Genomic DNA, 18,354 nt, shown 5'->3' on the forward strand with positions numbered 1-18,354 from the left:
TACCAGCACTGAAAAAATATTATAACTAAAAAACAAGAATCTTATTTGGGATCTAATTAAATATTAACAGCAAATTTAGTATGATTTATTTTGAATACTTAAGATGGGCCTAATAGATGATTTTGAATTCCCTGAGATTGAAAAGTATCCAACTTTTTAAGTGGTTTATAATAATTTGAATCCTTTGATAATTAAAGTAATAATAAATAATTTTTCAATAACATAAATATTTAACAATTATTTATATTATTGAGTGTATATTGAAATAAAGTATTTTTAGAATTAAATTTTTTTAGGCTTGTTTGTTATATTTGGTAAATTTATATATAAATATCTTGATAATTTTTAGATTTACGCTTTCCTTTTTCGATTAATTTTTGCAAGTGATTATCGATCAATATGATGTGTAATCGGAGACGCTGCAGTGCGGACAGGCTGAACCGAAAATTGGCGTAAATAACTGAAAATTAATTCGGCGTGAAAAGCAACAATGTTTTGTAGCCAGGCAGCCCTGCCTTTTGGCCATGTTGTTGTGTTTTCCCCACTTCTCCTTCTTCTGGTTGTTGTTGCTTTTTCTCTTTGGTTTTGCTTTTAAGCTCATTCGAAAGTTATTGGTGTTGTTGCTGTTGCCGTTGGAGCTGCATCCCGCTCAGCTGGCGTCGACGCTTGCGCACGCTCCAGCCGCCAAGCTGGAAGCCATGCTAACCGCTTTGGCGATCAGTTGCCGTTGAGCGAGCGAAGAGCGTACAACTACGATTCGGTTTGCATTCCATTTTGTTTCGCTTCGTTCCGTTTGGCTTTAATTTACTGTTATTTTGTATGCTTATCTGCCATTTATCTGCACTGCTTCTTCGGCCAGAAGACAATCGGGTTGAAACAAAAAAAAAGACGTGAATGGTTAATCGGCGGCGATCGTTAATCGGTATCGATACTCTCTCCACGGCTGTGTTAGTGTTTGTTTTTATTTTTGTTTACAACACCAACCAGAGTTGCTCTTTCTCTCACTCACTCTCTGTATCTGTCTCTGTTCCCCCCACACACTATTTAAAATAGTTAATTGTGTTTTGTTGTGTTCGTGTGGCTTAGTTTTGGTTTTAATTTAGTTGTTAATGCTAATGCTCAATGCGTGGGCTTTTAGCCAAGAGGCATATGGTGCAACCGATTAGAGTGTTGCCAAATTTGTGAAACAAAAAATAATAACAGAAAATCAAAATCAACGAGGACAGCACTAGGAGAAAGAGGAGGAAGTGAAAACAGAAGAAGGAAACTAAAAACCTGCTCCAATTCGCATAATTATCAAGGTGCGATATGTTCCAAAAGTTATCAGACCTAAATATATAACCATCTTCAAAAAAGTATTGCATTAATTTCATCTTATATATCAATATTATTAATATTTATATTACAATACATTTATTTATTATTTATTATTATTTGTTTTTTATAATTATCTTTAAAATCAATGATATGATATTATGATATTATAATTCCTGGGTCTGAGAAACCAACTTCACTTAAGCCGGTAGTTGGCAATTAACCAAGCCAAAAAGGTAATGATATTGAAGATGTGTGGTGGTCGTATGGACACTTAAAGAGTTCTTTATACAAGTTCAATTCTACAATTGATTAATACGTTTTTATTCCCTGAATTTGATGAATTTTAATAAGCAATTATCTGGTTCTATCCCTATGAGTTAATTATTCTATTTTATTATATATATTTTTATTTATGGTCAACACTGCAAGGCATACACACTGAGAGACGGCCAAGAGAGAGAGAGAGAAAGATGGATGGCAAGGTAGCTGGGTGTGCACACTCTCCCGGAGGCGAAAGAAACCGCAGTCCAGCTGCTTTGGGTTTTGGGAGCCCCGGGGGCGAACCAGAGGTGACCAGAGGTGGCCAAGAGGTACTGAGGTACAGAGGCAGACCTGTTCTGAGCCAGGTTTAATCAATAGTCAAAGTGCGGCTACTGTGGCTGCGCGCGGATCGCTCCTGCCGCGGATCTCTCGGATTCTAGGCGTGTCTCCAGCAGGTCCATGAACCTAAACAGCACACACTCTCGCGGACACCGCAGGTACTACAGATACAGATACAAAGATACACACAGGTACACTTCGGGGAATGGCATAGGGAGTGAGGTTTTAGGGAACGGTAGCGGGAGCGGTAGACACAAGCACATTTAATTCGTCCAGAGAAGTTTTTTGGTGGAAAGCGACCACAAAAAGTGTTTGGAATTTGAATTTAAATGTGGTATCTTGCTTGGCACTTCTTTGTCTCAACGGTGGCTTCTACTTGGGTTATATACAAAGTATATGTATCTGTAACTGTGTCTATGTGTGTGTGTGGGTACTTGGCTGCGGTACTTGGCCGAAAACTCGTTTTGGAGTCAGTCTAGGTGCCCCCACATGCTAAACCAATCCAATCCCCAGCCCAAACAACTCTAATCAGCAAATGCCAATCAGCAAAAGCAGCTGGGCGTTGGGAGGCTTCAGGGGGAGACTTTTCTGGGTTTTTAATATTTTTAGTGGAGGTCTTTTTTGGTTTTCCTAGAGGGTAAGGGGGGGATTACAACCTGGTCCAGAGCCAAAGCAATTCACGCAACGGAAACGATAAACCAAAAGCCAGGCTCACGGCCCACAGAAACTACCAAACTCCAACCCAAAGCCAAGCTTAGACCAAGTTTGCTGGCCATTTCGACTTTGGTTTTAACTTCCAACCTTAGAGTATGAATTTGAGATTTCCAAAAACAATTTACACTTCAGACAACATTTATAAACAAGCCGGAAGAATTAATTGTTAAGATTTCACTACATTTACTGACATTGTTCTATTTAATTGAAATATTATTATATTTTTATTTATATATATAAATAAATATACCCTTGCCTCCTTCTTCATTGTTTAGTATATTAATCTCTTTACATACCTTCTTCCCTATTTACCTTACTATTATAAGCTCAAAATGAAAAACAAGTTAAAAACCAACAATAAATTTTGACTTGAAGCTGTTTCACTTTATTGTTCCAACTTCTTATCACTTAACGATCGTGATATATGTATATTTTAATACCCACATAAAGATGACCTCCTGATATTACTGATGCTATCTGATGGAACTGGTGAATCTGGCATAAAAGGGAGATATACATAATATGGTCTCTTGCTGCCGGTATAGTTATCATTATCATATGCAGCCGCGTTGGCGTTGGTCGCACACTAACTGAATTACAATAATAATAATCGATCGAGAGCTTCAACCCGCTCCAAGATACCTAGCTCCCAGTTACCAACTCCCAGTTACCAGTTCCATTCCGCTCCGCTTCGCCCGGCTATGCTCATGTTCAGTTCAGTTTGAGTTCGGTTCAGTATAGTTCGACTTGGCTCGAAGAGGTTGAGCAACTCCCAAGGCAAACTGGTCTTCCACCGATACCAAGCTATCCCCTCCGTCACAGTTGCCTTAAAAATTTGCTCATTTCTCTTTTTTATTTTGTATATTTTTTCTTTTTTTTTTTTGCCATGTCAATTTTGTTGTTTTTTTTTTGTATTTGTATTTATTTTCTGGTGGCTGTTGGCTGCTGGCCACTTGGCATGCCAGGCAAAACATGGCCAAGCGAAATGTCCATTTGAATATATGCAGGCCGGGTGTGTGTGCATACGAAAAAAAAAGGTTCCAGTTCGAGTACTCAGTACTCAGTACTCGGTATTCACATTCACAAGTCCCCTTTCCCCGTCCTGGGAAATCCTCTTTTTGCGGCTTTTTTTGGGATTTGGCCAGGTGAAGGCAATAAAACAAATCAAGATAAATCACAACAACATGCGGGGAAAAGTTGTCAACGCACAGAGAGTGGGTTGCGCTGCTACCATTACACTGCACAGAAAGTGAGTTTATTTATTGGATCATTACGTGCTTTCATTCAATTTTTTATTGCCTTATTTATTGCCTTGAGTAATAGTTGGTGAATTACTATTATTTTCTATGATTTGGTTGGAATTAAAAATAAGCTTTAAACATTCGATAAAGGAGTTGTCATTAGAAGGTTTTCTAAACTTTGTGTACATAATTTTAAATAAATATAATGTAGAATTACTATCTCTACTATTTTGATACTCGACCAAGAGTATTGTAATTTCAGTCCGAAGCATGTAATAATGTGAAGGCGTCATTTCCGACCCAATAAATCATATATATTCTTGATCAGGCGAATCTTTCTAGCCATCTCCTGCATAATAATAATTTTTTTTTTAATTTTCAATTTTTTTGCAAAAAAAGGAAAGGGGTTACATCGTTAAAATATTCAAAAATCGGCCAAACTTTTACATTTTAAACTGAGTATGCAGATTTGTTAACCTATCAAAAAATAACATAGAAAATCTTTCCGAAGTGAAATTAATGAATTTTTGGCATAGTTATGATTTTTATAAATGATGATTTATCGAAAAAATTGTCATATTAAAAATCGATAAAATCAAGTCAGCTTCTCGAAGTTTGATTCCTTTCCTTTTATATAGTTATTTTTGTTTCCTTGTTAATAAATATTCATATAAATTTATGTACTAATTTGACTAAAATAAAATATTTTAAATCTTAACAAATGCCTTGTTTAAAAAACCGATTTAATGACAATAAAAACAAGAAAGGAAGCTAACTTCGGAACGCCTAAGTTTGTATGGTAGCTATATGATATACATAGTTGTCCGATTTTCATATCATTTTACACCAAAATTCGCCATGCTCCGACTCATATATTAGTAAAATTATATAGATGAATACTCCATAGGTTCATTTAAATAGCTTGCTCTTAAATTGGTCCAAAACAAATCTCGCACATCTGTGCATATGATTCTCAACTAGTTCTAACATCCCCGGAACCAAGTGGCTTCTACCGGCCACGTCAGACATGTGTTGTGTTACAAAAGTTGCAAGTCATTGTTTTCTAGTGTTCAAAGTTAGTAACTGATCATACATACTTACTCGTCATAGATACTTACTGATCATAGTTACTTACTGGCCATAGAATCTTACTGTTTAGCGTTACTTACTGCTCATAGATACTTACTGTTCAGAGTTACTTACTGATAATATTTACTTATTATAGTACTGATCAATAATAATCAATAGCAAGATAAATTTCAAGATTGTTAACCCTCTCAAGGTAATAACTGTACTCTTGGCCAATGACAAATAACTTGGGTTAAAGGTAAAGCGTTAAAAGCTCAAAAGCCAAGTGACCAAAGAGGGACAAAAGTGATTTATCCACGACTCAAAGGTTCGAACTCTGCGTCATCATCGATTGATTTAAATCACCGATCAAAGTTCCGTCCTCCTCCAACTTCTTCTCCAACTCTTCTCTCTATCTTCTCCATCTCTTCTCCTTCCCTTTTTTTTACTTCTTCTCCTTCTTTTTATGGTTCCATTATTGAAAACTATATGTAACTTGAATAACTTTAAATCATTTGCATAAATGCTTGGAAATTTCGTGTTCAATGGGTTTTTCGAAAAGCAAAAAAAAAAAGAAAGATTAGTGGGAGATGTGGGGAATGCGCTTGCATATTGGCATTTGTTGGTTTTAAAAAAAATATATATATATACTAAATAATATGGCCAAGAGGCTGACTGACCATCAAGTTTCAGGCCGAAAGAGCGGAGTGAACAAAAAAACAAAACCAACTGGCTGAGCAACAACAAAACACTTTCTACGCGCGTTACCGTTAACGCAAGGTCGTCGACAAAAAATTAAAAAACAAAAACACCAAACAAAACAAAAAAACCGAAATCTAAAAATAAAAAAACAAATAAAACGAATAACAACAACAGGTTCAGAGGCGTATCTTTGAATGGCGAAGAGATATGGCCAACTCGTCATCTTCATCCGCTGACCAGCGTCTTCGTCGTCGTCATCACCCAGGCGTGCCATCTGCTCGTCATCCAAGAAATCCAAGATGCGATACCCCCAAGCAATTCGACCTTGAGCTGTCCATTCCATTCCACAGTTAACACCAGCGAACCCTTCTGCCATCCTCCTCCTAACACGGCAAGAAAATGGAGAACAGATGAAGCTACCTTCTGCACTGGAAAATAGAGAAAATCAAAAAGAACATTCAGTCATGTTGAAGTATTATAATATATATTTATAGAAGATGTTTAGAGATATTATAATTTTAATCAGAAGTTAGCAATGCATTATAGAAGGTATTTCGCCTCTATGCCAACGTTCTCTGTCCGTTTCTACGCAAACAAATCTCTTAAGCCTGAAACTATTTAAAATCTTATAAATAACAGTGCCACAATTTTAACTGCAAACTAAACTAATTTCCTACACATTTTTTTACAAATAGAATCAGATATATAATACAAAAACTATATAACTTCTGTTATTTTTATACCCTTGCAGAGTAATATAATTTCAGTCAGAAGATTCCAATCAGGTGAAGGCGTCATTTCCGACCCAATAAATCATATATATTCTTGATCAGCATCAACAGGAGAATCTTTTCCGGCAGAAAAAAAATGTTTTCAAAAATTTTCAATTTTTTGAAAAAAAATGAAAGGGGTGACATCGTTAAAATTTGCAAAAATTGGCAAAAAATTTAATTTTTTAAAATATAAAATTTAGTATGCAGATGTATTACCCTGCTAAAAACTAACACAGAACTGATTTCCGAATCAAAATTAAAGAATTTTTGGCTTAGCTATGATCGATTTTGTAATACATATTATAAGAAAAATTAACGTAACTATTATATTATCTCACATCTAATGTATTTACTTTATAACACCTGAATTACATATTAATTTAAAAAAAAAAACAAAAAGGAAATAGATTTCAAGCATAAAACAATTCATAGTTAATTAATTTAAGAGTATTAATTATGAAATTAGTTCTTAGATTGTTTTTATTATTTTTTATGGTGTATTCTTGAAATGCATTCTTGACTTTTACCGTTATCTCAATGACGTTGCCCCATCCAAAAAGTAAATGGATTCGTTTTGTGGTTGTTTTTTTACTGTCTTGCTCTGAATACCTGAGAGGTGTAAAGAGGAGGGAGAAGGAGGAGGAGCAGCTGGAGCTGGACTTGGGAGCCAACCCACACCATGTGCAGTGATTGCATCGGTGGAAAAGTGAAGCAACCTTCCAGAGGGGCTGGAGTGGAAATTTGAATTCAAAGTGAATTGTTAATTGAATAAGGGATCAAATGGGAGAGATAGAAAGGAAATCAAATATAATATCTTATATATATAAAATTGATTTAGTTATTAATCTAGTGTTTTGTTGCTTATTTTATTTATTTATAATTATGTGAAGTGCTTTGGTTTTGAGCTCATGTCATGGTCATTTGCTTTGCAATTTAAAAGGCCATCAATTATGTGCTCAGATCTGTAAGTCACGAATATTGAAGTTTAATTGGTAATTGAATCGAGCAAACAAGCTTCACATATTTATACTATTTGCAAAAAAAAAGTAATAATAATAACACAAAGAAATAATAAATGGAAGTGGGACAAAAAAATGCCAAGAAACATAGTTTAAATTGTATTTCTGATTTTTGCATTTCCTGTATGGTTATGAAACTTACATGAACAATTTTTACCTAATTTTTAAAATAATTAAAAAACATTTATTTTATACTTGTTATTCATACTTCACAGTATTGAAGTATTCAATTTATTAAATGAACTTAAAACAGTGTTTTTCTTTTAACTGACGTGTCTTTTATGTCTTTATCTTCAAATCACAATTAATTAATATATATTTCTTAATAAAATTTAAACCAATATATATGAAAATAAAGTATTTTCTTACTTTAAAGTTAAAATTAAATAAACTTATAATCTTATAATTCCTTCTATACCTTTCAGACCTACGTGAACGCTGTACGTGACGGTGTCGAGGATCTCGAAGCCGTACTGTGTTCACCGGAGAGTCAGCGGCAACTAGCACCTCTCGGTCCTCAGGTGGTGGCCAGTCGAAGCAAGTCCCGGAAGACAATCGACTCGGAGGATACACGTAAACGGTGTCTGGCCCAGGAGGACGGTACTTTGGTCACCGAAAGTCGACGAACCACCGAGCACGAGCTAATCGTTGACGACGAACTGCCGCCGGACGACACCGATCCCAAGACTAGTACCACCAATAATCTCTCCCATCGGGATGAACGCAACCTCCAGCAGTTGGTGGGGGCCAATAGGGAGCAGGTGACCACCACGGCGTCCAATCAGCGCTTTTTCCGGCAGCGCGACGAGCAGCATGTGGATGTGCTAGCCAACGGAAGGCTCCACTCCACCGAGATGCGCTACGCCGCCGAGACGACGCAAATGGACAAGGACGGGCCCGCGGAGCTGGAGCGACCGGGCGATTGGGATAGCCTCTCCGATCGGATGCGAAAGCTCCGTCGATCCCAGCAGCAGCAGCAGAAGGGTAAGTATCCACCAATAATATATTTCATATCCAATCAATAAATCTTAAATGAAAATCGGTATAGTTTCTATGCTCTTGCTTGGGCTAAAATTAGATCACTTTGTATAAGTAGATCTTTTTTCAACAGTGTGTTAATCGATGACATCAGGTTTGGCGCTGATTCAGCGGCAAAACATGTTTTCATTTCAATAAAATTATTGCATAACTGGCTTTAATATCATACATTTGGCCTAACAATCAGATTTTGCTGCTAGAAATTTAATCAAGCTTGAATTTGGGAACATTCTTTGGAAATGACAATGAAATCCTGAGAAACCCTTATTAATTATAAATATGTATTTAAATTTATTATATTATTGGGTAAAATTATGTTTATTAAACAGTTAAGGAGTCATTTCCGACCACATAAATTTATATTCTTGATCAGCATCAACAGGCGAATCTTTCTAGACATGTTTAAGTAAAAAAAAAAATGTTGCCATTTTTTGAAAATTTTATAAGGGGTTAGTTACATCATTCAAATTTCCAAAAATTATATTTAGTATGCAGATTCATTAACCTAATTAAAACTAACACTGAGACGTTGTCCGATTGAAACTTAATGCATTTTTAACTCAGTTATGATGCATTTTCTGTGCAAGGGGTTTTCCAAATTATGCTTCTTTTCTTGTTTTGATTTATTCTTGTTTTTATGAATATTTAAAACATAATTTTATGCATCGATCGAAGGCATTTTAATATATTTATTGTTATCCTCCAGAAGTGGCCCTGCTGGCGGATCGTAAGGATGCCCTGACCAAGCGGCCTCTGGACTTCGATCGCGAGGAGGAGACACGCAAGGGTGAGACCATGAAGTGGCTTGAGTCACACTTTGGCAGCGAATCCACTGCCTCCAACGATTCCCGCGATGACGAGGCCGAGGCCGAGGTGGAGCCCACCAAGAAGAGCTACTTCAATGTGACCATCAAGTCACAGAGCCAGCCACAGTCGGCCCACATCCATGCCCAGTCCCACCTGGCGGCCAGCACTCAGCATAGCCAGCATATCCAGCACATGCATGCCCAGCATCATCCCCAGACGCTGCCCAGGAGCGCAGAGCGTGAAAGGGAGCGGGAAAGGGAGAGAGAGCGAGAGCGAGATCGTCATCCGCCGGCCATGGTCACCACATCCGCTACGCTGGAGCGAAAACCAGTGGCGACCAATGCCACAGCAGTTGGTGGTGGTCGCTCCAAGTACTTCCAGGGCATCTCCAATTGGTCAGAGCGTAAGGATCCCACGGGTCCGCCTGTCAATCACTTCTCCTCGCAGGCCTTTCGCGAGGATCTGCAGGAGACCATACGGCGCAATGGACTCAAGAAGAAGGTGAGTGGTGGCCCCGGATCGAGTCACAGCTCCGTTCTGCCATCGCCAGGCCATCAGGATATCAGCATCAGGCAGCAGTCACAGTCCAAGGACAGCTATGTCAGTCGCGAGGACATACTGCAGCAGAAGCGTCAGAGTTTGTCCTCACAGTTCCTGGCCCGCTCCATGCGTGGCTCTCGTGATGCCCTCGATGATCTAGAGGCAATTCCAGGACCGGGACCAGGACCAGGTCCCTCCATGCTATCCGGCCGTGCCGAAGAGCCATCGCACAAGAGAGTGGCCTATGGTCATCGCAGTGGAAGTAACACCACCACCACCAGCACCAGTGGACACCATATCAACGGGCATGGGCATCCGGTCAATGGACATGGACCTGTCCTGGTGAATGGACGCGGCAAGAGCTATGAGCCAGCCCCTCCTCCACCGCTGCCGGCATCATCGGTGGGTCCACCCATGGAGAGCAGCAGTAGTAGCTTGGGTCTTAATTCGCGACCCACTGTCCCGCAGCGACGACGTGCCATCGAGAAAAAGCTGGGCGAGCACAGCCACACATCTCACGTCTCACATAGCCACAGCCACAGTCAGGGTCATCTGCCGATGGTCAAGTCGCAGGCCCCGTTGCCGGGCCAATTGAATCAACTGGAGCCGCCGCCGGACTACTCACCACCTCCAAGGAGTCGCAGTCGCTCCTCCTCGCCCCAGGTGGACTATCTAATGACCAGGGAGAGAGAGGTGCCCTCTAGCACCATGACCCTAAGCAGGAAGCAACAGCAACGGACCAGATTTGCACCCACATCCAGTTACCCGCCGGCATCAGGAGCAGCCGGTGGTAATCTACGAATGCCAACGGGTGCCACCTCTGCCTCCACCTCGAATCTATCGGCCATGAGTGCAGGCCCAGGAGGAGGCGGCGGTAGTACCTCCAAGTCAAGTCGCATGGGTCGGGTTATAGGCAACTCTCTAAGGAAGCTGGTCAGCAAGATTCGATCAGCCAGTGCCGAGCGCAAATTCCGCATGAAATCAGCGGCCAGCAAGTCGCGTGAACAGTCTCCCAGTCCGGGCCATGAAATCCGAGGAGGAATCGGTGGTCCACCGCCAGTGACTACCTATCAGCAATATAATGTCATTGATGGTCACATAGGCCATGGCCATAGTCATGATTCCGAGGACTCTAATAGTGATAATCAGCGGCGCAGAGAGCGCGAGAGAGAACGGGAAAGGGAGAGGGAACGGGAACGGGATCGAGATCGAGAAAGGGATCCTTTGAAGCAGGAGACCCAGTCCCGGCAGAATTTCAAGCGCGCCGAGTCTGCAGATCCCCAGTTGCAGCACCTGGAGCAGGCTATCAGTCCCAGACAGCGTTATTATCTGGGCGAGGATCCTTATTCCAGCACGCTCTATGGCAAGGAGAATCTCTACGAGCGACGTCCACGACAGCGGTAAGTTATCCTTACACTCTGATAACCATAATGCTATTTTATATATTCAATTCTCTTTCTAGGAATGTCCCGGAGCGTCCAGAGGAGCGTATGGAACGTCTAGAGCGACTGGAGCGGGAGGATGACTACTACGAATCGAGGGCTCCACCGCCGCCGGTAACAGCTGCTCATACCCTGGGACGCTATCAGAAGCATGGTCAGCGTTTCAGCGGTTCCACACCCAATCTCCACCAGCAGCAGCAGGACTATCGATCGGCCCAAACGTTGCCACGGAAGCTGCATGAGCAGCGGACTCAGAGATTTGGAAATGCGCCACCGCCACCGGCAGCTCCACCACAGGGCAGAGCCAGCAGCTATCTGGGACAACAGCAATCGTCAAGAGGAATGCCAAATGCAAATCAGAATTCCAACCAGATCCCCAATCCATCGCAGCCACAGCCCCTGGGACCGGCAAAGCCGGCTCGCACCTATGCCAAGGTCCTAAATCGCAGCAAGAGCTTCAATGTCCATGGCATGAATGGCAGCAATGATCCTAGTCCCATCTACATTGAGAAACTCACACGGAATAATTACCACCAGCAGCCCACCACCAGGCAGGAGCCAAGCTTTGGCTATGGTCTGGGCCAGGGACCCAACTCCAATTACAAATCCAACCCACATCTCTTTTCCGGCAAGGATAACTCCCTTAAGAGCGGTCTCAAGAGTCCATCGATTGTTAATCTGATCAGTCGCAGCCAAAAGGATCTGACCAAGATAGCTGGAAATGAGGAGGATGAGTTGAGTTACCCAGGCCAGGGGCAGGACCAGGATAAGAAGCAGCTGTATCTACGGGGCTTACATCAGCAGGCACCGGATCTTTATCGTGTGATTCACGGCGACGAGGAATATGCTGCTGCTGCTCCTCCTCCTCCAGTACAGCAACGCAGCAATGGCAAGTATCCGCTGCAGACCAAGTACTCCCTCGACTCTCGATCACCGCCATCCGTGGAGCTCAACAAGGACACGGCCAGCATTGTGCGACGCAGCAGTGAGGTGGATCATCATCATCAGCACCAGCAGCATCAGCAGCTCCTCCATGTCCAGAGCCATCAAACGCAGAACATGCGTCGCGGCTCTGGTGCCACCATCATTGAGCTGCGCACCGCCGCCGGTGGACATCGGAAGTAATTCTCAGCCAGAGATCCCGCCAGAGAAACTCCTTCACAGTCGAACTTATTTCTGTTTTTTAATTAATGCATTATCTATGTTTTTTACAAGATCAACCTTCTGTATAACTTTAGTTTTTATACAAGTTTCTGTTATGCCAACAACAGTCCTATTTTTTCTCCTTTAAATTTTGATAGAAGGAGGAATCCTGTGAAATTATAAAAACAAGTTCTTATTTGACCTTTAATTGAAAAACAACAATACTTTTGAGATCCCAGAAATGTTTAATAAGAACCAGAAACTCCTTTTATTTTTTTTTTAACGAATGCCTTAAATTCCCTTAAAATATTTCAAACAACTTGATCAATCTATATTTCAAAAAGAAGTTCGACTGAATATTTAGATATATCCCCCCTGCCAGGACCCTTAATCATCCATAACCATTTGCTAACAAAGGCTCGAACCTTGGGCTTTAGTTTCATTTGTCAAGCAGCAAATAAAAGTAAAAGGCCAAAATTGAATGTTAAATAAAAAGGCAACAAGATATATATAAAACAAAATCGAAAATATATAGTACATACATATATGCAACGCGGAATTGGGATATACCCATAGGTGTAGCCCCACTGTCTGTCCTGTCCTGCCGCCACGCCTCTTCCAATCGTAATAATTTGATAATACTATAATGCCTATTGTCTAATTACACATTCATCTACTATATCATTTTTGTTTTTTTTTTTTGTTCTTACTATATTTACTACTAATATTAACGATTTGTTATATAGATACCGTTTTAATGCATAAAAACTAACTAATATAACTAATATTAATGCGATAATTATTGTACAATTTCTGATTAATAAACAAATTGCAATTAAAATTAAAAAATAAAGTGCCAAAATAAACAAAAAAAATATAGAACCTCTTTAATTTATTATGAATATTTTTAGATGAAGAGTAATTTATAAGCTTTTACCTTATTTTATTTTATATATTTGTAATACCCTTGCCTGGTATTATAATTTCAGTCAGAAGTATAAAACTTAGTGAAGGAGTCATTTCTGACCCCATAAATCATATATATTCTTGATCAGCATTAACAGGGGAATCTTTCTAGACATATCCGGAAAGAAAACAATTTTTTTTTAATTTTCCATTTTTTTTAAAGGAAAGGGGTTACATCGTTAAAATTCGCAAAAATTTAATTTTTTTACATTTTAAGCTGAGTATGCAGATTAATTTACAAATCAAATACTAACATAAGCAAGCTTTCCGAATTGAAATTAATGCATTTTTGGCTTAGTTATGATCGATTGGAGATAATGATGATCCTTTGGCTAATTGCCATCCCGAAGCTTCCCATTTTGTTTTTGGCTTTGTTTTTTATTTTTTGTTTTGTTTTCAATGCGCATTTATAAATTGAATATTTGTTTCAAATATTAAACCGTTAAGACATTATTTTGTTCTATATTTTTAGAGGCCTTCTCTGGGCTTATGTAAAACGAATTCATTCTCAATTTTCGCTCACTGTCACAGATATTTTAGGTTTATGACTCCTTTTATTACTGCACATAAAATTGATTACAAATATATTATATATTTTGAACTTGGTTATTTTACAAATACACTGTAAATATATACAAATACACTGTAAGTATATATAGATATACCAATATTTAATTGTATTATTTAATATCATATAATACTAGAACAGGACAAAGTCCGGTTGTAAAACAATAACCAGGGTTCAAGGGGCTGTACAGAACTTATTACTATTTAATTTATTTATATTGCGTTAAGACCTAAAAATATATTTGAAATATAATTAGGAATTTAATTAACTAATTGTGCCGTAGTATATATTTCTATAACTATTTCGTAGAGAAAGGTGTGGAGAATACTTGAGAATAAACTCCTCGGTTAGGGAAAGAAATAGAATGTGTAAATAATAGCATGGATCCACCATTTGGTATATATAAATTATATATATTTTTATTTATTTATATTTATATTTTTTTATATTGTTCATGCAAAGACTTAGAAGACAGAAAAACTTATCACTTGCCTTTGATCCTATGTTATCAGGTACTGGTAAGTAGAATATATTATTTCGATAAATATTTTATCAATATATATATTTTTAGGATTTCCTTGTTATTTTCCTCCGAAACTATAAAACTGTCTACCAGGGGGTAATCCTCAGTCGAGTTGGGCTGCTCCAAGTTGTCATCATAAAACTATTGCTGGGATCTTGGAGAGCGTCACGGATCACTTCCGACTGAGATTATATGGGTCATCTAGACTTTGCTTCATCCCAGCCCCATTTGGCCAGTTGTGCGACGTCTGTCGTGGAGTGTTGAGGTGATCTACCCAATCCTAATCCAATCCAATCCAATCCAATCCAATCTAATCCAGTCCAGTCTCCCCAAGTAATCCTTCCGAGTCCCCAAGCCATGCTCTTCGCTGTGCTGCTCCTTGTCCAAATACTCGCCGCTCAGGGCGATGGCGAAACATGTGCCGCATCCAAGTCCCTGCTGATGGATCTATTGGAAGTGGTTCCAACCAAGGGTAACCATACCGCGATGTCCCAATGCGAGGGGCAGCTAGAGCAGCTGAGAGATGCCGTCCAGAAGGAGCGATTTTGGGCATTAAGAGGTGAGTGAGCTCCTGTCTGTATTATATATATTTTAATTTACTTACTTTTTGTTAATTTATTTAATACTTAGGGTATTTGCATAAATTCAAGATTTTAAAATCTTCATGAGCTATTTATTTTAATCAATTTTTAAAAGGGAATCATTTATAATTATAAAATTTATCAGATAATGATTTCGAGCTATATGTGTAATTGGATCGTACGCACATATAGCTGGGAATCATTATCTGATAAAGTACATGATACGATTATTGTTATGATATCATATGTGTATTTCGTCATATTTCGACATGATTTTTGCTTCATCTTGAGTTTTATTAATATAAAACAATAAAAAAAAGCTACCCTTGAAGATTGTAATTAAATCAGGGACGCAATATTTAAAATTGGTTAAAAATTTATTGATTTCTTAATAATAAGCAATACAAAATTTAAATGGTGAATCGAAATTTATGGATAGTTTTATATGATTTTTTTTTGCAAAAAATCAATTATTAAAAAATCCATAACTCAGTTAAAAAATCATCAATTTTAAATCGGAAAGCTTTCCCATGTTAGTTTTTATAAGGTTAATTTTTGCCAATTTTTGACAATTTTAACGATGTAACCCCATTGCTTTTTTTGAAAATTTTTTTTCTGCCGAAGATTGCTAGAAAGATTCCCATTTTAATGCTCATCAAGAATATATATGATTTATAGGGTCGGAAATGACTGCTTCACTGCGTTTTAAGCTTTTGATTGAAATTATAATACCCTAAAAAGGTGTAACCTTAAACTTATCTTTTTTTTAATACAATTATTAAATCATATATATATATATATATATATATGCCAGAATAATAAAATAATTAATCTAAAATTAAACTTTAAATGTTGTTTTCTATAATATAATAATAATAATAATATATAATAAACAGCTGTTGATGCCTCCGGCGAAGGCATTTCCGATTTTATAATTGGCAAGCGCCAGTGGCTGGGTAACCAATTTGCCTGCCGTTCCGTCAACAAACTGGTTCACCTGGATTTGATCAGAGACCATCCGCTACCAATCGTGGATATTTCACCCTTCACCCTCGACTATATGGTGGCCTACGTTGAGGCCAATTACCCATACCGCGTGGTGCCGCACTTCCGGCCGGATCCTATGCTGCACATTGCGCTCTGTCTGCCCCAGACTTGTGGCATCGCCGAGGTGGAATCCCTGATCCGTCAGGCACTGGTCAAGGGCACTAGCTTCCGGCGCTGGGAGATGCAACCACAGCTGGCGTATGTCAAGCGACCGGAACTTAAGCCAGACTTCTACAAGAGCCCCACGGTGCGAATGCTAGCGATATTGCTGAGTATTACCTTGCTTTTGGCAGTGCTGGCCACCAGTGGGATGCACAGATACTCCCGGTACCTGGCCTGCTTCGACCTGGCTAGCAACTGGGTGAGAGTATGGAAGCCGGTGGATCCACGGCAGGAGAATACAGCCATCAATGGGATAAGGGTCATCACAGCATTCGCTTTGGTCGGTGTCCATGTTATCTGGTACAAGTATTTCACGGTGGATCCATCCTTGGAGATGCTTGACAAGATCGGAAGGATAACCCTGCATCACAACTACTGGCCAAATATGGTGGATTTCTTCTTTGTGATCAGGTAAAAGAACAGGCAAGAGATCAGCTTTGGTCAGATGTTAAATAAAGGTTTTATTTGTTTCCTTCCAGTGGCTACTTGATGGTGACCAAGTTCTTGGGTGATGAGCAGCTGCAGCAAGACATCGCTGGCGATGGACTGTGGGGCAATGTACGTCGCTTCCTGCGACTGGTGATGCATCGCTTCTGGCGACTGGCACCGATGCAGTTCTTGGTGGTGTTGGCGGGCGTGGTGGCCGTGGAATATCAGCGACAGGTGTCCGTATTAGAAATCACAGAGCCGACGGACTTGAGGTGCAAGCGCCATTGGCTTCGCAACATGCTCTTCATCCAGAATCTCTTTTCTGTGACGGAGTTGTGCGGCTCGTGGACATGGTCGCTGGCCTGCGACATGCAACTCCATATCCTGGCCCTCCTGCTCCTCTTTGCCCATACACGGCATCCGAAGGCGGTTAGGGGTATCTCCTGCATCCTGGTGGTTCTTAGCATGACCCTTCCCCTAATTATGATGCATCTGGTCGAGGTGGGGCCCACCTTTGAGGACTTCTTCTATACCGCCGAGTGGTCCTATGTGTGTCCGATACCCCGTCTGCTGGGCTATGTAACGGGCGGTGCCTATGCTTATACGCGACTCAAGGGTCTGGATACACCCTTCGAGATAATTGTGCCCAGCGGCTGGCCTAGGCTCGTCCTTGGCGGAGGCCTCCTGTGGTTCATCCAACTGATTATATCGGAACAGCTGATAGGGGTTGGCATCCGGTTTGGCATCATGTCTATTTTGCGAGCCCTGGTGGCCTCCTATGCTAGCCACCTGATTGTGTGTGCCACCAAGAAGGACACTAGCGATGACTTGTATGCGCCCAACCGCTGGTTGCTGGCGTTGCTGCAGTCCGAACACGTTCAGCGAATGAGTCGTTTCACCTATGCCATTTACCTGTTAAATCCAGCGGTGATCTCATGGTTCTATCACTCCTTCACCGCCAGCGTTAATTCAGACACATCCATGTTGGTAGGTTTTCATTGAAGATGCTTTTTAGATGCATAAAGCGGGGCGCCTCAAAATATAAGGGATCCAGATCCAAAGATCCTTTCTTTAGCTTTCGAAGAACCTATTCCTAGAGAATCGTGGGGCGTTATGCATCTAAAAGGCATTGATTGACATAAGATAATGATTAATCCCTTTTCTCAATATCCTTTTCAGATCCTTTTATTCATTGCCGAATCGGTAGTCATCTATATACTAGCTATAGGAATCACGTTGTTTTTCGAGATGCCATGCAATCGGTTGATAAGTCTGGTGATCAACCCGAGGCCATTGGAGAGTAAAGGAGAAATCAAGGAAAACGGGAAGGATAAGAAAAAACAAAAGGAGAAGAAGGATAAGATCTAGGAGGAGACCACCCTGTAGTAGGAAGTGCGAACCCAGTCTGTGCTGGCATTTGGTGTACTTTAAAGGAATATTTTTCGTTTATTTATCGAATACATTGAAATGCATACACGAGTTGGTTTTCCTCAAATGTTTTTTTTGCTTGTTTTTTGTATTTTTTTCCGTTTGTTTTTGTTTTGTTTATCTTTATATTACTTTGTATTTTGTTTAAATAAATAAGATACATACGTTTTAATCATAATAGCAGTATTTATCGTGCAAATTTGATAAGCATAATAATTGTTTACGTTTTGCTCGTTCTCTTGCAAG

The 18,354-nt window shown here is 39.8% G+C and overlaps 2 protein-coding genes across 5 annotated transcripts in view; both read left to right on the forward strand.

Annotated features, from left to right (window-relative positions):
- Window positions 1-13,279, forward strand: part of chas (chascon) — a 30,711-nt gene extending 17,432 nt beyond the window's left edge. For 2 of the 4 annotated variants that reach the window (XM_086835991.1, XM_020949836.2), the window contains exons 6-8: window positions 7,860-8,418; window positions 9,179-11,219; window positions 11,282-13,279. In XM_086835991.1, coding sequence (XP_086692117.1) covers window positions 7,860-8,418; window positions 9,179-11,219; window positions 11,282-12,386 — 3,705 coding nt within the window. In that variant the 3' untranslated portion in view covers window positions 12,387-13,279. Of the gene's footprint in view, window positions 1-717; window positions 2,076-7,859; window positions 8,419-9,178; window positions 11,220-11,281 lie in introns of those variants that run through there. The other 2 variants (XM_086835992.1, XM_020949838.2) reach the window with 2 other exon arrangements.
- A 1,230-nt stretch (window positions 13,280-14,509) lies between these two features.
- On the forward strand, window positions 14,510-18,286 carry LOC110182086 (O-acyltransferase like protein). The gene is made up of 4 exons (XM_020950067.2): window positions 14,510-15,020; window positions 15,939-16,662; window positions 16,731-17,667; window positions 17,860-18,286. Exons 1-4 carry the CDS (start codon window positions 14,819-14,821, stop codon window positions 18,046-18,048), a joined length of 2,052 nt encoding a protein of 683 aa, XP_020805726.2. The 5' UTR covers window positions 14,510-14,818; the 3' UTR covers window positions 18,049-18,286.
- Window positions 18,287-18,354: the final 68 nt, after the last annotated feature.

The sequence above is a fragment of the Drosophila serrata genome, unplaced genomic scaffold, assembly GCF_035046125.1.
Source record: "Drosophila serrata isolate PLE 108 unplaced genomic scaffold, ASM3504612v1 contig_276, whole genome shotgun sequence".
Lineage (NCBI taxonomy): Eukaryota > Metazoa > Arthropoda > Insecta > Diptera > Drosophilidae > Drosophila > Drosophila serrata.